We start from the raw sequence: 22,266 nt of genomic DNA, 5'->3' as shown, positions 1-22,266 counted from the left end.
CAAGAAGACGGTGACCTAGACTGGCTCCAAATACCTACAGTATGACCTGCAGTACTTAGTGCTGCCTTATTATCTCTTTATCTGGACAGAGTCAGGGAGAAGGCTTCAGTGAACAGTGACAGCTTTATTTCTATTTTAGTGACATAGTTCACACCAAAACCTCTCTGTGCCACAGACTTAAGGGTTGCAGAATGTTAAAATGAAGTAATAACTGACATAAAGTTATTTTTTTTATATATAAGGTCTAAAATCTATACATGATGTTTCTTAGTTCTTGGTGTCAAGTAAGATAGTTCACAGCACAACTTTTCAGAAAATGCCACTGGGAAGCACCATTTTAGTCTATATTTAGCCAGGCAAGAAAAAAAAGCTAAAAATATCAGTGTAAATTCCAGCTCTAAAACCTGACTGTGAATTCTTCTGAAAATAGAGAAGGCTTGTGATGCAAAACTATACAAAAGAGGCACATATAGTTACAAAAACATTGATGGTTTCTGCATTTTATACTCTCGAGCAGGAGCCGTGAGCTATAGGCTCGAATGTATTCCTGCTCCAGTAAGATGTGGCATTGCAGTAACCAACACGGCCCGGCTCTCTATCTGTCTGGAAACCACACAGCACAGTTATTTATGGGGTTTGTCCAGAAGTCATTTTATAATATCATTACCATCAGATGCTGAAACGTAGCTCGAGCCAAGTCAAATATCTGTCTTATTTTAGGAGGAGATCTTTTTTCTCCTCCTTCTTCTTCTTTACTGTTACACTTTTGACAACTGTTTGCACTCTATGAAGTTTTACACTTTTATAATGCCATGCAAGGATGTTCTGATGTTCTGGTTCTTAATGATATTTTGCTGTTGTATTTGCCTGGGGATACGTGTCTGTTTTTAATACTTGTGCAGCTGGAGTTCTCCATCTGTAACAGGTTGTTCACTAATTCCAGTGGCATAAGCGATCACAAATTCTGTTAGACCCAATGTTCGTATACTCTATATTTAGTCAAGCCTATGTTTGTGTGACTGTATGGTTGTCCTCCAGTCCCACCACACCATGTTAGCATCATGTCATGCTCTATATTTTTAACTCTTCTAAACTATGTAAATGTACAAAAAAATACATCTGGTCATGCACTTAATCCTGTGTTAGCACAGGAACGACTTTTAGTCTGATCTCTAAACAAATTAATTCTCCTTTTTAGACAATTTACTCATAAAATATATGCCGTCAACATACATGACGTTGATTATTTGTTAATGCACACTTTACTTTTAAAATGCATTTTAGTGATTATGGAACGCAGGATACCTTTAGACAGTCAAGCAGGTGTCATTTTTACACATATCTGCTTTGGAAAACTGAAAATAATTCAAGAATGAAACATTTAAACTGAATATTCCTTAGGTTTATTGTCTACCTTTCTTTTAATAGTTAATATACACTTGGCTCGGAAAGTCTCACCGATTCAGAGTGAAACCTGTCATTTCAATAGTTTTTTGTCTTTTATTGTCTCAAGCCGAGACTCGGTAAACTCTTAGAGTACATCACAGTATTGTTTCAGGGGTTGATTATTGTCTGTTAAAGTCTTGGAGGCCATGCATATTCAGCAGCCGTTTCCACTCTTTGCTTTTGCATGCAGAGCTTTTTCTCACTAAAATATTCCTAACGATAAATAACAATAAGATAAAGGGTTTTCATAGTTTTCTTTTCTCCAGAATTCTACCTACTCAGTCTTACTTGCGTCTTGCCAAACTTCCATGTGTTGCAGACATAAACTCAACACCAAACAAACAGAATAATTGGTTATGTTTGTACTGCATCAAAGGTTGTAATCAATACCCAAACTGTAGCTCTTTGTTTTTGCTGCATTTTAAGGTGTACCAATTTTTCTGAAAACAGGAAATTACTTTGCATTTGATTGGCTACATTAATTACACATAATTGTACCTTATATTATGTATGTGCAATCAGTGTAGTACGAAAACAAGAAACACTGAGAATCCTGTTGGCTGATGTGATGGATTAGAACGAACGGGCTTGTTTTATTTAAGGGATTGAAAGAACAACTTTACCAACAAAGCCAACAATTTAATTTGTGTGTTTTGCCCGAGTTTAAATAACAACAAAACTTAGCAGCTGCTCTCAGTTAGACTGGCAGAAGGCTCCTCAAAACACAAAACAACTTTGGTATCCTCAAAAATATAAATATTTCTGACTTTCAATATGCTAGTAGTTAACCAATAGGCATTGTTTTGTGTTTTGTTGATCTCATTTTCTTGCATTTTCATTTTTTAAAATACATAAGGGTCTTGTGATTTATTTGTTTTTGTAATAAGTGACTTTTGCATTTTTTGCTTTTAAGACTCAACAAAAGAAAAACAAAAAAATGTTCCTGAAAGTGTGCCGTCCGCCTCTGTTGCCTTTGAAAATATTCAGCTAGAAGTATATTTTCATCCTAAGTTTTAAATATCATTAATTACAATTAGGCAGCTCTAAGACCTGACACATGTTTTTGTGTTCAGTCCTCATTAAAGTTTCTCCCCCTCTGCTGGGCAGTCCAAGTACTACTGCCACCCTCTGCTCATATGAAACACATTCTTCTGCCTGCTGCACTAAAACTAATCCTGGCCCCAGTCAAGAGCCAATATTATCTTACATGCTGAATTTGTAGCTAATTATGCCGTAAGTATTTGGTCATTTTCATGCTCTTTGTTAGGAAAATAATTCCAAATTGTACGTTAACAAATGTTTAGTCATTTTCTGCCCGCTTAATCCTGATAACTCGCAAAATAATTACATCGTTACATTCTCGAATTAGGCCACGTGTAAAATATGCATATCGTCAACATCGTCCTGGACAGAAAGAGCTATTAGATAATCAAGTTACGTACGTCAAATATGAAACAAAAACTACTGGTAATCACTCTTTCTGCCTTTGCAGTACATTCACCGTAATAGAGCAGAAGGTTTGAGTTTGTTCTTGTCATCAGTAGCCCGAGTGTGTCGGCAGAAGACTGCAGAGATGTATGAAACCTCCTGCATCGTCCACGGCTCAGGCTCTGCCAAGATGCTTCTCTGTTACTCTGAGCTCTGTTAAGCCCTGGCAGTGTCCCGAGCCTATCTGCGATACACTGTAAGCTATCTAAACACTTGTATTTAATATGCACATCCTCCCCCTTTTTGGCATTAGAGTCTGAGCTACGCACATTTGTGCGGAATACGTACACACGACCGCTTTGTGAAAAGGAGCTGAGGTCAACAGGGTATCATTTACAGCCCTGTTAACCCCATCGCTGTTCCCACATGCTTAGTGCTATGATTTATAGTACTTCAGTGGCTCAGGCCTGGGCAGTCAGTGTCTGGAGGATTCAGTCTGCTGCTGCAAAGCAACTCCACTAGAATAAGACCTCCATTCAGCAGAGCAGGGGCTTCAGCTCAGCCGTAGACACCTGCAGCAAATAAATGTGAGACAAAATGTGCAGAGCATCTTTAAAGGCCGAGAGAGTTCATCACATCTTCCAACAGCCATGCAAGTTCTTTAGATAGGGCTCTTCAACGGTCTCGAATTACTTTAATACATCCTTCCTGCACTGCATTGTGCCAGTGGGTGTAGAGTGGTTGATACTCATAAAAAATATGTTTTTTTAAGGCTATCAAATTCTTTTTAATCTGAATAATCATAGGGTAGCTGTGGATTAATTGTTCTTTCTCATAATTAATCCTCGTTGTTATTAAGCAAGATTAATCATGATTAAATTCAGATTAATCAACATGTTTACATTTGAAAAAAAAGTTTTTCTGTATATTGCTGGAGTAGATAAAAAACAGCATGTTTATGCATAGTCACACAATATTAATTTTTGGGTTTTTTTGGTGAAAATGTGAATGTGTGGCCTTGAAAATAGTCCTCTGTATGAAAGGTGGCGCTGCAGAGAAAACAGACGATTTATTTAAATTTATACTTTTGGCTGAGAGATCAAACTCATAGTACACACTGTTCTGTATCTGGGGTGATATTTCACAGATATTTACTGCGTTTTGAATTTCTTGTTCAGAGGTAGAACAGTGGTTGAATTCATTCCACGGTGAACATCTGCCCTGTATCATGCTCCGAAAAAGTCAAAGATCTTCACACCATAAAAGACCGTCAAGATGTTGTCAGTGTTTTTAAAGAACCTTCAAGACCAAAGCTAAGAGAAATGAAAGTGCATGATCTGTTTTCTGTTCTCTCACTGCTGTATGTAGATCTTTTTTTTTTCTCCCCGCTGTTTTTTACAAGGTATGCACCAAGTCTGCGGAATCCTTTGAAGGGTGAGAATGAAAAAGACAAGAAGGCAGTAGATCCACTGCTTGTAATGGACAAATGGTTCACATTCATGATATGGAGACCACATGGTTGTTACCCTGCTGAGTCAGACCACAGCCTTGTGTCGGAGATATGATCAAACACTACCTAAAATCTAGTCTAGGTCGTCTGTGTCCAGTCCAACAGCGGCATGGAAGAGATTACTGCCTGAGCTTTCTGTACTGTTAAAGGACTATTTCTACTAATTTCAGATTGCAGTAAATGTAACTTTACTGTGTTTGAATAAAATGATCAAAACTTAAATTCTACAAGGTGTGTGGTGCTCCTAAAATCATATCAAATGTGACACAAAGCAGTGGTTTTCAAACAGGGGGGAGCACTCCCAAAAAGGGACACAAAGTGATTGTGGAGCTAAATTAATTTTAATTTTAGTTTTTTTAAGTGTGCCGAAGAGGCGAAATTGCATATATTTGTAATTTTTTTTTTCTTTTGGCCATAGGGGTAGCAGCTTTGTGTAAAGTTCAGTGGAGATTTGAAACAAAAATTGTGCATTTTTTGAGGTGCGGGCAACGTGACGGTAGTCCTATCTGCACTGCAGGAAAGTTGTGGACCCACTACCATAATGCACGCTCATGGAATCCTGAAAAAAAGAGATATATCTATGGAAAATTTACACTGCTAAAAAACCCCAAACATCATATTTGACTGTTGTCCTGCCAGGCGGTTTTGGACTAGACGATTATGGATCACGTATCAAAAGCTATAAAACTGTTCTGGTATCACAGCTCTGCTGCTGCTGTTTTATCTGACGACAGATTCTTCCTCCTGGACGATCAAACCCGTGGCACGTGGACAAAGCTTGTTATGCAGCTGCATACGAAACAGACTAAATATGGTAATAAGAAAACAATACTGCTTCACTGTCTGGACACCGTTTCAGCCAAATCAACACGCCAACTGTAAGACTGGTGTTTTGAGTGTCATAACGCTGTCAGCATCTGTCCACAGATAGGAAATTATGCAGATTTATACAGTGGGAGCAGAGTCTAAAAAAAGGAGGACAAGTAGTTGGATGCTAAATTTAGAAGTTGAAAGTACAATAGTCACATTGCTGCAAAGGACAACACTTCAGAACAGTGTTTCATTTTTCTATGTCTTAAATGCTTTCTTTAGTTTAGATCCTCCAGGTGAAAGGGACACTTGAACATGATATTTTTCGTACAACACTGAGACACCGAAATACCTTGGCATTAGAGTTGTGCCCTAGTTTTCCCAGGATAAAAAAATGTGTGGGATGTGTTCTTCTATTTAAGAAAAAGGAGAAATGAATGGATCACATGATTTAAGGAACTGCATGGGTGAAGAGTGGTAAGCACTCCTGCCTTACAGTGACATGATCCCCAGTTCAACCTCAATGTTAGCTTGTGTCTGTTGTGTTGTGTGTTGTTTGGGATTTTTTTAGAGCTACCTTGTTTCCTCAAAGTGTTAAGAAAAACTCACAGAATAAATGATTTGGACATTAAATAATTCATTGGTAATCAGCTGTGTTAGTCACACACTTCCAGTCTGACCTTCACCACAGGTCCCCTCCCACACCTCAGTCCATTAACATGATTTTTTTTTTTCATCTTGGACTCTTGGCTTTAGAGCTTGACACAATAGCACGCTGCCCGATGCGTTAACAAATTCTTTCCATCGGTTACTAGTGGTTACTACCGCAAAGTTAAACACTGAGAAGACTGTGAAATAAACAACACATACTCAGCAGGAGTAGTATTTGGGTTCTGTGTTCCTCTTGTTTGTACAAATGCTTGTAGAGTGTGTTTCATATCTTCCTTTCCACTCTCTCTCTCCCTCTTTAATTTTCATTTTTTGTGTGTGTTGTTATTCTAGGGAGGTGACCAGACTGCCACTGTGCTCACTCTGTGCGCCATGTTGGACTTTAATTTAATGCAGGAAACATGCCAACTGGCCATCCGGGATGTAGGTGGCCTTGAAGTCCTCATTAACTTGCTGGATACAGATGAAGTCAAATGCAAAGTGAGTAGTTGTGCCAAAGCTGGACCTGGATAGTCTGCATGCATGAGCAGAACCTGTGTGTGTGCCAAGCAGTGTTTCAGCTACAGGGAGGCTGAGAGTGAGAACTGAAAGTTCAGCCCTGACTTATGACTGTGTTTTAGGTTATAAAACCTTGATCTTTATTTATCAATGGTTTTGTTCTTTTGTTTTCTTTGTGTGCTTAGATTGGATCTCTGAAAATCCTGAGGAAGATAAGTCACAATGTGCAAATCCGTCAGGCCATCGTTGACCTGGGGGGTTTGCAGAGCATTGTTAAAATTCTGGATTCACCGGTCAAGGACCTCAAGGCTCTGGCTGCTGAGACCATCGCCAGTGTGACCAGGTTCCGCAGGGCAAGAAGAACTGTGAGGCAGTATGGTGGGATTAAAAAACTGGTATGTACAGACAAATGAAAATAGTCACTTTAATTTTTTAGGTTTGGTTTAATTTGCCTTTTTTTACTAAAACACTTAATAGTTTAAACCTCTTTCAGTTAGCATGTGTTTTTTTTAACAAAACAAAAATCTAAACCATCATCCACCTGCTCCTATTTTTAGTCTGCACAGCAGATGCAGTAAATTGCCCCATCAATTTAAAAAAAAGCCCACAGTGGGTGTAGAGGTAAAACAGATAGAGTGTCCCTCACATCCTCTGACGTGCCCTCGTGTTTGTTGACAAAGGGACCTGTGATTAAAGGCTGCGTGCCTTGTATATTTTCCTCAGATCGGATGTTCACATGTGCGAGTCACTCGTGAGGGATGATTAATTTCATGCAGTGTACAAGACCACCTTTGAACTGAGCTGTGGGTAACAGCCCACAGCTGACGAGCATACTCTGTCTCTCTGGACAGCAACGACGTATTAGAACACAACGGAGAACCAGAAGAAAGGCCCGCACTGGACCTCTGACCTGTTTTCCTCTAATCTGATTGTCTAACTCTCTCATCCTCGTTGATTCACTTTTAATAGAAATTTAATGACAGTGGTGATTACAGCCAACAACGAGCTACCTTGGCTGCTATCCATCATTTCCCAGATCATGCAAGAATTTTAATTACTTCATGTTGACTTCTTGTCAAGTTTGGTAAAATATTTACCCACATGTTTGTCTGTGCACCTGACCTCTGTGCCCAGGTGAGCCTGCTGCACTGTGTGCCTAATTTAGCCAGCCTGACTGCACACCAACAGAAGGACGTAGAGGTGGCCCGCTGTGGCGCGTTAGCGCTTTGGAGCTGCAGCAAGAGCACGAAGAATAAGGAGGCCATCCGTAAGGCCGGCGGTGTCCCGCTGCTGGGAAGATTGCTAAAGTCTCCACATGAGAACATGCTTATCCCCGTGGTGGGCACCCTGCAGGAGTGTGCCTCAGAGGTGAGAGGTCATACTCTTTTTTGGGCATGAATTTCAGTTTTGAGTTGTTTTTGTCATTAACATTTGGAATTGTAAATGTGGGTGTTACATTCAATTCAATTCAATTCAAAATTTTAATATTGACATTGCATTTTTTACAGCTTTAGAGCCAACTCAACAGCAGCTGAGATTAAAATCTACCGTATTCAATATTAACATGATGGTTTTCCTGCTTCCACAGATAGGTTAAATGAAGAGTTGAAGCTACACTGTAGTACAAGCCACACTTACAGAAACACTGCTCAGCTTCATTTCCATTGAAATATGATGTTCTTAGTAAAGTAAACTTGTTATTATTATTATTATTATTATTATTATTATTATTATTATTATTATTATTATTATTATTATTATTATTATTATTATTATTATTATTATTATTATTATTATTATTATTATTATTATTATTATTATTATTATTATTATTATTATTATTATTATTATTATTATTATTATTATTATTATTATTATTATTATTATTATTATTATTATTATTATTATTATTATTATTATTATTATTATTATTATTATTATTATTATTATGCAGGAGAGCTACAGAACTGCCATTCAGAAAGAAGGAATGATCAAGGATTTGGTCAAAAACCTGAGCAGTGACAACGAAGAACTACAAATGCATTGTGCAAATGCACTCTTCAAGGTATTCATTTTATAATCTCCTGTGCCCCCAAAGGAAATATACGTATAGTATGTGGTTCTAACGTAGCTGCGAGTAACATCCAGTTTGTTTTACAGTGTGCAGCGGACAAGCAGACCAGAGACCTGGTGCGCAACTACAAAGGTCTGCAGCCTCTGGTTTCACTGCTGGCCAAGGTGAACAACAAGCAGCTCCTGGCTGCTGCCACCGGGGCCATCTGGAAGTGTTCAATTAGTGTGGAGAACGTGGCTGAGTATGACTGCACTCACAGCATCACTGCGTTTCACATACACACACACACATCCATCACAGTGATACCAGGCCTTTACAGATTTATGTCTCTGTACAAATGGAGTTAGTGGCAAAAAATGTTCACGACTTTGACAAATGACTCACTGACAGCACGGCAGGCCAGTGGTTATTAAGCCCTACAGCCACCAATGCTCATATTGTTGGGAGAGTGGGTTTGCTAAGCTGATGTGGTTCACGGCAACGCCATGGTATGTGGTCGTTATAGTAGGAAGGCTCCAGCAGACTTATCCTTGTCATATCATCACCACATGCAGCATGGATGCAGTATGTTTCTCCTATTCAATCATTGGTCAATAACTAGGTTAAATATTCTATCACAACACTGCAGGTTTATTTTGTTTATTTAGCCTGTTTTTTGAGGGGTTGCATTGGAGTATCTGGATTTTAGTTTGATTTTGAATTGTACAAATGTTATGAGTATGACTGTCTCAAGACTTTTGCTATGTAGATCTTTCAGTACTTCGTAATATGAAGTACTACGAGGCCAAGGATATAATGTTTAAAACATGCACCATTATTTTGTTTCTTGGTAACATCTTAATTGATTCAAACTCTTTTCCCTCTACGTTAGCCCAGAGAAGGAAGGCATTGCTTTTTAATCACGCTCAAAACTGTAATTTTACGACAGAAAATATGTGTCAAAGTTATTCCTCTTGACTAAAGACGCTGTGTAGTTAAAACTGTTGGGCAGTTCTAAAAAACAAAACAAACAGAAACTGAAAAAACACTCAGCAGCAGTCACACACATCTTTCAGCACTTCATATATCACATATGACAGAATGATATCCTACACTTAAAGTCTAAGTTAAGACCTCCCAACTGGAGCTGCAGTGTCTGCTGCCACATCCAGTTAGCACAGCATTCCTTTGTAGAACCAGCAAAATGACAATAATGTTGTTTTTTTCAAAGCAAAGTGGGAAAATTCACCATCTGTTTAAGCAAAGTGTCAAGAAAAGTTAGACATTTGTTTGATTCAAATATATTTTAAAAAGTGACAGCATGGACATTTTGAGCCCAGATATGTTCCTTTTGGAGAATGAAGACTTTATAATTTTAATAACAAATAAAGTAAATGACACACATGGGAAAACCTGTGACTCCACTCTGGCATCATAAAACCAGCTTGCTGCACTGGCCACGAGTTGTGTGGCAGCCTAACACGCTTTCTCCTGCCAGCACCGCCGTGTGCCATGCCGTTCGTAATGACTTGTCACACTGTTGACAGTTGACTTAATTCATACTTGAATTTTCTAGTCAGTGTATCTGTTTCTTTCATATTCTCTCCCTCCATCATTTGAGTCACACATGATGTCTGTGTGTGGCACAGATTGGAATCGAGTGACCAAACCATTACTGTCAGAAAAGGTAAGGCTAATAATGGTGACAGGGTTTTAAGGGCAGGTGCTCAGTTCAGACTCAATCATGACTGAGTGAGGCGCTGAAATAAAAATCACTTTGATGGTAGTTTGGAAACAGATTACAGTCAGTAGGGAAATGGTCAGTTGAAACAGAGCTTGTTCTAACAACACAATTTCTTCTTTTAAATGAAGGGTCATTATTATTCTGTGGGACGTTATAAGAAGCAGCTCCTGGTAATTTTTATTCTCAATTGTGGATCATGAAAGCCCTAAAATATGATTGTCATCATAACTGGAACTTTTTTTTTAATTTATTTGTTGGTTCATCATAGTTCCCAAAGTGGGGGGCAGGCCCCTGTTTAGTGGTGCGGTGTAAAATAAACTTCTTGCGCCTAAACCTTGTCTCTCAAGTGCAGCAATTGGGTCCCACCTGAAAACTCTCCCTACTCTGTGTGTGGATTTTCTCCAGGTAATCTCCGGTCCCACCTGAAAACTCTCCCTACTCTATGTGTGTGGATTTTCTCCAGGTAAGTGGGGGGTTAGCTTAATTGTTCAATTTAACTTCACCAAAGTTATGAATGTTCGTATGAATAGCTGTTTGTCCGCCCTGCCCCTGCCCTGTGTTTAAAGGAATTAGCTTCAGATTCCTGGAAAAGGCTAGAGAAGATAGATGAATGACTTTTGAAAATGCCTGTGTATAAATGGGGCATGGACACTGAAAAAAATGTCTGGACAAACCACAGTTAAACTAACCTTTAGATGTGTAGATATATTTGAAAAAATCCTGGACGGTATGATATACAGTATAAGTCTATTCTTCCAAAGGAGGTTCACCTTCACAAATACATAACCTGAGTCATTCAGTGCCTTATCCACTGTATACTGTGTTGACCTACTGTATACTTCATGTAAATTTCCACCTCTTTATCTACCAACATGATCAAAAGTAAGTGATCAGCCACTCACCTATTGAAAACAAAATCCTATTACAGAAGACTTCATTTAATCTTCCTGCACTAAGTCACATGTGTGGCTGGTGCAGAGCAGTGAGGAAGGAAAATGACAGACAATCAATCATAAGCTGTGGTTCCTGTGTCTTCTGACAATCTTTAATGGAGCTTCCAGTTGAGTGGAGCCCAGTGTTTGCAGTAGGAGCTGCTTCAGGCAGATTTGTGTAATGTTACTCTTGCCATGGCATAATTACTTCAGTCAGGGACAGCTTAACAAAAACAGACACGACTTACCATTCATTTATCAAAGTTATGTCTGTGATTACAAGATAATTCTGCAGTAGTCCACTGTGGATGACACTTCACTGATGGCATTGGAAACCCATTGTTTTTTTTTATGGTGCATTTCACCAAAGTTAACATTGGCAGCTCCCGTGTTCATTAGCAGTGTTTTCACTTGTAAGAATAGGCAGTTTCTCAACGGACCCTGACCAAAACCAAATGACCTTGGCCATCGACAATGGCTTAGGGATCGTGATGCCAGCAACCGTAACTGTGAATAAAAACAGTCGTGGAGCTTAAATGTACATCAGAGGTTTGTTGAGGTTTTTTCAACCACAGTATATCCCCTTAAAATGTTTACTGTAGTTTACCACTCGATAGCACTGGAAAACAAGGCAGAATCACAGCAAAAGAGGGAGGAAGGGTTTCCAAACCGCAGCAAAGCTTGGGTTATGCAAAATACATGCAAGGGACAACTGTCAGCAGTTGTGGGAAAACTGCTTGTACTGTATCATTCTGTTGCATTAAGAGAGCTGTCCCCATGTGTGGCTAAGGGTTGAGTAGCTGCTACCTGTCATCTGTCAGATTACTGAAGGCTATATTAGTATGACTTAAGGCAATGGTTCTCAACTCGTCTCTCTCCAGGACCAACCATTGCCTTATAATGACAAGCTGCAGCCTAAATTGAGTGTTTGACTTGATGCAGTCCACAATATAAGAATCTGTGTATGTATCTGTGTTTGAAGAGATTGAATGTCTCTTCCTGTGATGTTAAATGTCGGGTACTAACCTGCATTATAGAGCCTCTTGTAAAATAGTCAGTGACCCACTTTTGGTTGTTGATCCACCAGTTGAGAATCTCTGGCTTAAGAGATGGAATCTATAGTCTTTCATTGTCTCTGCCAGTCTCACCATTAGTTTAATTTAAAAAAAAAATTCACCCCCTAAAAAAAAAAATTCACCCCAAATGATATGACCATGAATTTAATTATTTACAGAAGGTCAACATGAGGCAGTGACCCTTCCCATAGATTTTATTAGAATTTATTCATGTAAGTTGGCTGCTGTCCAAATGATGTAAAAATGTGACAATGAGCAGTCAAACTGTATGTCAATAATAATGTAATTTATCAGCAGCTTCTTAATAAATGTAAAACAATTATATCAACAATTTATTTTCAGTTAAATACATATCTGATTAGATGCATTAAAAAAACACAAAGATTTTTATTATAGTTTGTAGTCCTTTGTGCCACATCTATTCTCTGTAAAGATTTCAGAAGTACAACGTCTTGGAGTCCTTGGTTGACCTGCTGACTGATCAGCCTGAAGGAGTGCTGGTAAATGTGGTCGGGGCACTGGGAGAATTTGCTCAGATCCCTGCAAGCAAGACCACCATCCGCAAGTGTGGAGGCATCAAGCCTCTGGTGGACCTGCTCAACGGAACAAATCAGGCACGTGGAACCTCCTCATGTTGTCTCCGGCGGTCTTTATGTGGTTAAAATGTTTCTATTTATACCTACAGTCCACACCGATTCATAAACTAACTTCTGTCATTTACCCAGGCGTTGCTGGTGAATGTAACTAAGACAGTGGGTGCCTGTGCCACAGACCAGGACAACATGGCGTGAGTCTCTTCATTTCCTAACTAGCTAATGTGGGCTTTGGCTTTTAGTATGCAGTTGACAGAAGACACACTGCCCCATATGAGGTGTCTCTCAAATATGATTAGCAGCCTATTCACTGGTATTACTAAACTAACTTTACACACATATTTCTGGTTGGAGGTTGAAGTCATATGTTTAGACAAGTGAATGTCACAGACTCCTGTATCATTAAGCTGTCATGACGGCGATGCACAGAAAAATCTACGGTCCTTTAAGTTGTTTTCTCACAGGTAGGCTTCTCATTCATCCTGGGCTTAATGACAGATTTTAAAGCTTTGTTTATTGTACCTGCTGTGTTAAAAATGGCTGCGGTTTAATTCCCAGTGTTTAACTACGGCTTTGTGGTCAGAGTCAAGACTGGAGCTGATTAAATGAACATATCAAAATCCTCTGTCCCGTCCAGGACTACGTTGCTGGGAAAACACGGTGAACCACAGTCAGGGCGGTCTTTGTTCTGTGTTCATTTAACCTCATCCTCAACACTGCACAATACAGTGCTTTCATCTGCGACCGTTGGTTTTACAAGGAACACTTGTTAATTAGTGCTGGTTTCAAATGACTCAAACTTCATGTCTGAATTCACATTGTTACTCAGACAGTGAGCTCAGTTAGGAGTCAAACACTTACTGGTCCAGTAAAAAGTAATCTGGACTTGTTATCATGGAGCCACGAGTTGTTGTATTTTACAAATGGTAATTCTTTCTCACAACATTCACATATACAGCCTTAACACGTGCCTGTAAACAGTGTTGTCTTATTTCCCTGGGAGTTTTTTTTCAGTTTTTTCAGAAGTGTGCTGTGCATTTAGACGTAGCTCAAGTCATATTATTATTTAACCTGGTGCATTTTTACAGATTTGCCTCGCTAACCTAGGATGATGCTGATGATGCATAGGGGATTTTTTTTAAACTAAATATTTCCTTTAATGCCACCTTTAGCTCATTAGCTCAGTGTTGTTATTCTATCAACACTGTTATGATTCTGCTCATCCATGACGCCCCACGCAAGCACTGCCCTTTAACTTTTCCAAAAATGCACACAGAGTTGTTTGTTTTTTCTATACACTGTGTTTAATTGCTGTAAACCCTGGCAGCCTTTTCCCCTAATCCATAACTGTCTGCTGCCACTTTGTCACTAATCTTTTGAGACCAGTTTCATGCTGAAATAAAGCCTTTTTGGCGAACAATACAATGCTTCGCTTTTGTTTAAGACAGGGTCTTTTTGGAGACCCTACAGACTGAATGCGGATGTTACGATCCCTCCAGACTGATTTATGTGCAAACGGAAGACAGATGGCGCAGGTGATGTCCCTGATGAGTGTTCACTCATTGCCAGTCACGGAGATACCGTGATTAGGGAGTGTTTAAGTAATTATGACAGCATTCAATGTCGGCCTTGTTGGTGGAAGCACACATGGGGAACACGTTACATGTTGTTTATACCAGACAACGGGTGCACTGTGGTGTTACACTTTGAGCTCCCAGACTCCAACTGCCGTTTTCACTACAGTCATGTATGCAACATGAAATATAGCTTTTGCTTAAGTAAACTTCACTCTCAAACCCTATGAAATACAGGGCGACCTGTTGCCGACTCTGTTTTAGTTGGAAGAGGCTCCTCTTTTTGGCTTTGGTTGAAAAACAAGCCACCAACATAAGGTGTGAGGTGGTCTTTTTCTAATTATAGATGCATGTACAGAGCACTGTATGTGGCTTTTATATGAGAGTGGTACATATGCACAGGCAATGTTTGGGGGGGGTGGACCAAGACTAGACTAATAATGGTGGAGGCTTATCTTTAAATTGATCATAGCTCTGATGCCACTTGTCCTTAGTTTTGTTCAAGCTGCTGCTGGCCTGAATAACAGGAATCTAACTTTTCTTCATTTTCTTATTCCTACTCTCTTTCTGCAGAATCATTGACCAGCTCGATGGAGTCCGCTTGGTGTGGTCCTTATTGAAGAACCCCAGTTCTGATGTCCAGTCTAGTGCAGCCTGGGCTCTCTGTCCGTGCATTGAGAACGCAAAGGTATGGCAGAATAAAACACAAACTTTAATGTTATCAATTTGTCCCCCATGTTCTGTCTGTTTTTCTCCACGGTTGACTCTCATCATCAGCACATTCGCTTTTACGTCGAAATGTTCAGCTGACTTTGTGTTATCAGCTAAATAGGCTCATGTGTTGGTGCTGCCATGAACCGAGCAGGGACAGCAGTGTTTCCAAGCTATGAAACTCAAGCTAATACGAAGCAGAGACTACACTTTGGCACACTGGCGAGTAGAGTTGAGGGCCAGGAGACAAAGCAATATCCTGTGAGCTAGCTTCTGATTTTCCAGTCTGAAGGCTGTATACAACCAATACTCACATACTCGTATAATATGCACGTATAACACATGGTAGCTGTTGGTTCAAACACAGCTTTGCAGTGAAATTAAAACCTTTAGCAAATGAAATATAACAATGACAGAGGGACTTTTGCATGTCAAATGTAATAGGTTTTCAGAGTCAAGAAAATGCAATTTTGACAGATTTTTTTAAAGTATGTTCACCATCTGTTGGTAATACATAACACCCTAAATCTTTTACTAAACAGTTGAGTTGTGTTGTTAGTAATTTAGGCCTTAACAAAGAATTGGGACCTGTGGAAAAATGACAGAGTTAGTTTGTTTTTACCTACTTTATGAGCTCCATTATGTTGTCGTCAGATGCCCTTAGTCCACTATTACACAGCTATGTTGTCAACCCACTCCGATTTCTCTTCCATTCCAGCAGTTCTTTGATCTCCTCTGCACTTGTATCATTTCCAGCTACACACGTAATGTTGTTCTATTAGATTATCACTGTGATTGAGGTAAACAGCTTGTCAGTGGGATCTTGTCTTGTCCAGTTTAAACACATATTAGATCCAAGCAGGTGTCTTGAGTATTAGGACAAAGAGCCTGAATTGTTACGCAACTGATGCACGGCAACTGTAGATAGGAGGCTGTAGTGCTAACAATGGTTGACAACGTCTGTCTGGACGTCATTGCACCAATTGTGTAGGAAATTCATGAACATGCTTTTTGGGTGATTTTCCTAAGACTGGGGCTAAGACTGTAGTAGAACAGTGCTCTCTGCCCACAGAGCCAGGGAACCTGATACAGCTGCTTTGTGCATTCATTATTTAGATATAAACCCCATGTGGTTTGTGTTAGCAGTGGATTTTATGTGTGGCATAAATGCATCCAATGTGGATGCGCTATACAGCCACTGCACACAGAGATGCTGTGCAGTGTGCTTACAGCTATGTTGAACTTGTCCACCATCCCATTGTAGACTAAATAGTGAAAAGCACAATCAACCTCATTCCCCAATCAGGGAAGTTCGGGTCCCTCTGTCTCACATAATGGGGTGTATCATTCATTTGCCTGGATGCAGAGGCACATTTAGATGCTTGGTTTATTTTTCCCTTGCATGTTACAGAAGCCTGATTGCTGTAAAGAAAGAGCATGCTTCTACTTTCCCCAACTCGGTTTATTCCATCTAACTAAAAATCACGCAAAGCAGATAATGTGTTTTCGATTTCACTTCGTCCTGGGTAGGAGAACAGGAGGGCCTTATAATGCTGTGGTTTTTTAAGATTCTGTAGCCCGTCCAGGACATAAAAAAAAATCTGGCTTGTCTTACGCAGCTGGTGGCTTGAGAGAGCTTCCTTTGTCACAAGGACTGCTGAAGGGACTTCATCAGTTTTACAAAGTAAGGCCTTCTTATGTGTCAGAGGGTCAGTTCCCAGCCCCGGCTCATTACTGCTTTACTCTGTTACAATAGATGTTGAAAAAATATGATGACACTTTTTGGCAATTTTTTTTTCAAAATGTTATCTTGTCTGCATGTTTCTCATCAAAGTAGAGCATTTTGAATTTTTTTGGAATAAAAATGCAGAATGTTTTGGCATAATTCAAATGTAGCTTCCCATTTTCTGTCAGATATTGAAAATATGATGACATCTTTTGCAAAAATATTTTCAAAATTTTATCTTGTCTGCATGTTTCTCATCAAATTATAGCATTTTGAGAATTTCTTTTTATAAAGAATAAATGTCTTAGAATTTTTTGGCAAAATCCTAATTTAGCACATCATTTTTCCTCAGATGTTGAAAAATATGATGAAATTTCTTTGCCAAGAATGTTTTCAAAATTTTTATCTTGTCTGTATGTTTCACATCAAACAGTGGGCTGGGGCCCCCTCAGGGTGCACTGTGAGAAGCCAGGGGGCGAGGAGGGTAAAGCTGCTGTAATGCTTATATGATAAACCAGCCTCCAGTCACTAAGTGACAGCAACAGTTATCTGTACAATACAGTGGTTTGTACAGATAACAAAAAAATAAATAAATTGTGAATCTTAAATTATGAACTCACTGGGCCAGCGCTTGGAAATCTTAATCTTCTGGCACAGCATCCTCATAGCAACATGACCTGTTCTTAGTAGTGTTTATCAGAATGAACACAGCTGCACATCACACTTTCTCAGAGTCACTGACGCCCATCTTTGCAGAACAGCTTCTGTTTTCTGTTTGGACTGAATTTTGTAAAATCCTGTAATTTTCATAATGAAGAACTACAATGTTGTGCACATAATAAATTCAGTGATTACTGTACACCGCACTGGTGTGGTGTACATCAGCCCTGGACATGTAGATTGATGTTGAAATGGACTCAAATTAGGCATCCTTTGTGATTTGCATCCTCCAATCCATAATTGTACGCTTTTGGGGAAATTTCTGTTCTATTTTCAAAGCCCTGAACATTACAGACTCAGCCACCTTTATGTATTCTTATGTGGCCAATGATACGGTGTGTTGTGATTTTAAACAGCAGCCTGATGTGCCAAGCCATACTAAAGCCAGTGTCTATGCCAGCTCTTCCGCTGTGGTTCCCTCAGCTTTGGTAGACATAGCCCTATAAGTGGCTCAAAGTCCTGTGGTACAAACTGGTGCCATGATTTTGAACCATGAAATGTTGAGTCTATGCTGCGTCAGCCTGGTCCATTAGATTTAAATGTTACTTATATTCTCTAAATTCTATGTTTTATCTTCATTATGACATAGTAGAGTGAGAGGGGAGGTTTTACAAAGATGTCAGATTTATTGCTTGCCATTGGGAACACAGTAGTACCAAGGCAGAGGGTGCTTTTATTTTTAAAAGCATGTGTTTTACACAGATAAAGATAGACGTGTGTGTTAGACGGTTTGGGGTTTGCCGTGGCAAAAGTGATAAAAATGTTTTGTTTGTGCCTTCAGTGTTCTTCGGCTAACCAATTTCCCCACTTGCGACCTTTCTCTCATCATCCATTATGCTATCCTTCTTCATTCCTTCGTCAAATTCTTCCATGTTCACTTCCCTAAAGCTCCAGCTAATAACAGTCTCTTTGACTATAGGATGCAGGGGAAATGGTGCGCTCCCTGGTCGGTGGGTTGGAACTGATTGTTAATTTGCTGAAGTCAACAAACAAGGAGGTCTTGGCAAGCATTTGTGCTGCCATTGCCAAAATAGCCAAAGACAAGGAGAACCTGGCAGTCCTTACTGATCACGGGGTTGTCCCGCTGCTGGCCAAGTTGACTAACACAGTAAGTGTACTTCAAAACAAGGTTTTAGTATTCAAGAACTATACATGTATTATCATGTTTAAAATAACTGGCCTTGAGTAAGAGTTTTACAGCTAAATGGAACCAACGACATTGTTATTCTCCACCTTCCTCTCTGCAGACTGATGACATGCTTCGTCGACACCTCGCTGAGGCCGTTGGGCACTGCTGCATGTGGGGAAGTAACAGGGCCTCCTTTGGTGAGGCTGGGGCTGTGGCCCCACTGGTGCGCTACCTGAAGTCCAAAGACCACAGAGTCCACCAAAGCACAGCCATGGCCTTGTATCAGTTATCCAAGGATCCCAATAATTGCATCACCATGCACGAGAAAGGAGTGGTAAAGGTCAGTGGCATTTCCCAATCTTTTCTTTTTGTTCCTTGCAGATAAGTCACCCTGAAGGTATTTGTCCAGTTTATTTAGTGATTTGGAGACTAAACTTGGTGTAATTGCATTGGGGGAAATGTGCCCTGGCCTCCCACCACTTTGTTTTAGTGATGTGTGAAAAGCACCGCGTAATAAACTTTGAAAAGCTGTGACTGTTTTCAGAGCCTTTGACCGGTGGAGCAGAAACAAAGTGGGTTTTATTCAGTGGCGGAAACATGACTCCACTTTCTAGCTGTCATGGGAATTCAGAAAAGCAAACAGCTCAGTGTGTGCAAAGTGCCATTTCTCCGGTAGACCCTAGATGCCATTACAGCATAAGTCAAAGGGCTGTAGCTTGGGGTAACTGTTGCTAAGGGCTGTTGCTGGACATCATGGTAGAATGCACTAACGCTAGGGTCCAGGCCAGGGACTGGGTGAGAGCTATTTAAGACTATGATAGAACAATGTTTTTTTTTAAACTCTGCGCTTCATATGCCAGTTTTCTTCAACACAACAGAAGTTCTGTAGCATTCAGTCCAAGCCTTGTTTTGCCTTCATTTCCTTCTGTCAGCTCAGGTTCACGCTCGGCTCAACATACTGCTTATGCTCGTCTCTGTCAGCAACAGAGAAATTTTTAGTTTATATAATGCTGTAATTGATGTCTTGTCGCAGATGGCCGTGTTCCCATTTTTCAAGCATTTTGGGAAAACATTACCATGTGCTATATCTAATTTAGCCGTGTTTCAAGATGAGGAACTTTCACATGAGAACTCTTTTTGTGGCCACGGCGACTTTAAATCCTTTCTTCTGCCTCTAAATAACAACTGCAATATAAATTATGAAGTGGTTCTGTTGTCGCAGCCAGATTTTTTTTCCCATGTTCATTAAACAGTATACTTTAGCTTGATGTGCTGTTATAGTGTGTGCGGTTCAACACGTGCTATAATTGGTAGCTGGACCAAACATTGGGTGTTCTGAAAGAGTTATGTCCAATTTGCAAAAGTCATTAGGATGAATTGTTTTTGTAGTTTGAGCCACAAAAACTGGACAAGTGCTCTTTTTTTTACTCGGCTCTGTGTCTGCTCGTGCATGTGTAGGTGTGTGCGTGTGTGTGTGTGTGAATCAAAGACATGCCACCCTTTTTAAACTTTTTAATGCCTCTGTGTTTGCCCTTATTAATGTACCAGTAAAGATTTGCAGCACTTCTCCAAAATGTATTTTTAGACTTTTAAAGAGCTTAATTACCAAAGAACACGGAACTGCAGCAGCAGCAGCAGCAGCAGCCGTGCGTCCATTCCCAAACTCAGACATGGAAACACAACACAGGCGCCCCCATTGTTCAGTCTGGCCTTAAGTCTCAGCTGCTGTCTCATGCTTACCTGCCTGAGCCCAGAGAAAACATTAGAGTTAGTGAACCCTCTCCCCCGCCCTCCTCCCCCGTCTCCTCACAATTCATAGGGCGCTGAAAAAGTCAGCGTCCGTCATCATTGTCTGTACACGCTGCTGTGTGGAGCGTATTAGAACAATATCTTCAATATCCGCAGCAGCTTTGAATGGGGTGCCAAGGGTTTATCATGTTTTGATACACGGCCATGTGTGTAATTCACAGAAGTGTGCAAAGATCTGGGCGTCTCCTTGTACTATTGAAACCACATTTTCGGTTCTTTTGCTGCCCTGCTCAACTCTGAAGGTGGTTAACCTCCACTCTTGATCACACACATGTTGAACGGCTCCACACCCTCGCATTTACAGACGGGTTTCCACACTGGTTTTCCAGGTAGCAACTTGTACAATATAAATGTTTTACATTTTGCCACAACCAAAATTCAATTTTTTTTTTCATTTTCTTTTACATCCTATACGTTTTAACATTTGAACTATAAACTGTCAGGTTGTCGGTTCAACTTAAATCATCTCAGATGTGAGGGATTGGCAGTGTTGCTCCAAGAACTTACAGTGCAGTACAGTTGCTCTCACAGAAACACATACCAGTAGAAAAAGGAATTTTTAGTTGGAGATGAATTGGCCGCTCCGTTTGATTTGACATCCACTCTTGGTATCTCACAGTTTTATAAGGATGTGCCTCATTTTGTGTCATGTACAAAATCAACATTCCTTCTCCCTGTGCTTTACATTGCTTCCAAGGACTGGGGATTGTTTGCTGAACTCATAAATCCTCCTAGACGGCTTCAGCCAGCTATTTGTATTAAATAGTCTCTTTCATAAGTAAAGCTTTGTGAAGTAAATTGATGAAAATTGCAAAATGCGGATGGTAATTATTGGTAATTTCGACTGAGGGTATTCCAGAGTTTGGCTTTTGCCAGGTCCTTGTATGTATTTTGGGTTTATTTCATCTGAAAGAGAAAAAAAAAAGTTTGCTCCTTTGTTGCTACGAGCAAACTTCGGCAGCAGCACAGGTCATGTTTGTTTTAATTTCGTTCACTCGCACATACTCAGACTGTGGGAGTAAAAGTGAGCGGCAACGCTGTGGGAGGCACACGAAATTACACAAACACCAGGGAGGGAGTTAAAACCAAGCAGAACATCATAGGTTTACGTCTACACTTTTGTCCGTGCAAAACATGACTTCAGGTTTGCGGTGTGTGGCGTGCAGAAGATACAGAAGACGTGTGTCTCTCTGTTATGACAACCGTGTTGTTGACATCCATGAAGTGTAATATTTAGGAGCCTCTCTCTGTCTTTGGCCCAGACTTAAAATGCCCCAGCTGTCCTTCAGGTTAAACAGATTTAAGGTTTAAGTCTATGATTATCTTCCTCTTCCTCATTTGACACAGAAAAGGCAGGAGTCCAGTTCTCACTGGAGGCTGCAGCACATGTTTGCCTTGTTTTCCCACATCAACATGCCCAGCTAAACACTGCTGTCTGTTAGAACTGTTGGCCTCCACATTAAAATCTAGAACCTGGAAAATGTGAGGTTGGGATGGAGGGGAGGGGGGCAGTGATTGAGCCATAATGGCTGTCAGACATGGCACAAGGGAATTTTAACTTAAAGTCCTGCAGGCGAAAGTGGTCTGAAGCAGCGCACTTAACACCATAACACCTCCGCGTGCAATAGGTTGTGTGTGTAAGCGCAGCCCTCACAGACTCCACTCCTGCTCTTAGATTAAATGCTGGCGTTGAGGGGGGGCTTGTACCCAGCTCCCTTCTTGGAGGTCAGGACTCACTGGAGCTCTCTGAAGTGCAAAAACCTCAAAAAAGTCACGATCCAGTTTTCGAATGTGGAGCAAGTGTTGGTGCTACCACAGCGAGGGGATGACTAACAAGT

At 40.2% G+C, this 22,266-nt stretch overlaps 1 protein-coding gene across 1 annotated transcript in view; it reads left to right on the top strand.

Annotated features, from left to right (window-relative positions):
* The window catches only part of odad2 (outer dynein arm docking complex subunit 2), a 36,580-nt gene that overhangs the window by 11,070 nt on the left and 3,244 nt on the right, over nucleotides 1-22,266 (top strand). Inside the window, exons 11-20 of the mRNA XM_008307735.3 lie at nucleotides 6,197-6,343; nucleotides 6,547-6,756; nucleotides 7,496-7,729; nucleotides 8,316-8,426; nucleotides 8,522-8,676; nucleotides 12,600-12,780; nucleotides 12,892-12,953; nucleotides 14,907-15,021; nucleotides 18,410-18,598; nucleotides 18,738-18,959. Of these exons, the coding sequence (XP_008305957.1) occupies nucleotides 6,197-6,343; nucleotides 6,547-6,756; nucleotides 7,496-7,729; nucleotides 8,316-8,426; nucleotides 8,522-8,676; nucleotides 12,600-12,780; nucleotides 12,892-12,953; nucleotides 14,907-15,021; nucleotides 18,410-18,598; nucleotides 18,738-18,959 (1,626 nt within the window). The remainder of the gene's footprint in view (nucleotides 1-6,196; nucleotides 6,344-6,546; nucleotides 6,757-7,495; nucleotides 7,730-8,315; nucleotides 8,427-8,521; nucleotides 8,677-12,599; nucleotides 12,781-12,891; nucleotides 12,954-14,906; nucleotides 15,022-18,409; nucleotides 18,599-18,737; nucleotides 18,960-22,266) is intronic.

The sequence above is a fragment of the Cynoglossus semilaevis genome, chromosome 3 (assembly GCF_000523025.1).
Source record: "Cynoglossus semilaevis isolate Cse_v1.0 chromosome 3, Cse_v1.0, whole genome shotgun sequence".
Taxonomy (NCBI): domain Eukaryota; kingdom Metazoa; phylum Chordata; class Actinopteri; order Pleuronectiformes; family Cynoglossidae; genus Cynoglossus; species Cynoglossus semilaevis.
Note: the sequence above shows the minus strand (reverse complement) of the source record. Positions and strands in the feature narration are given on the sequence as shown.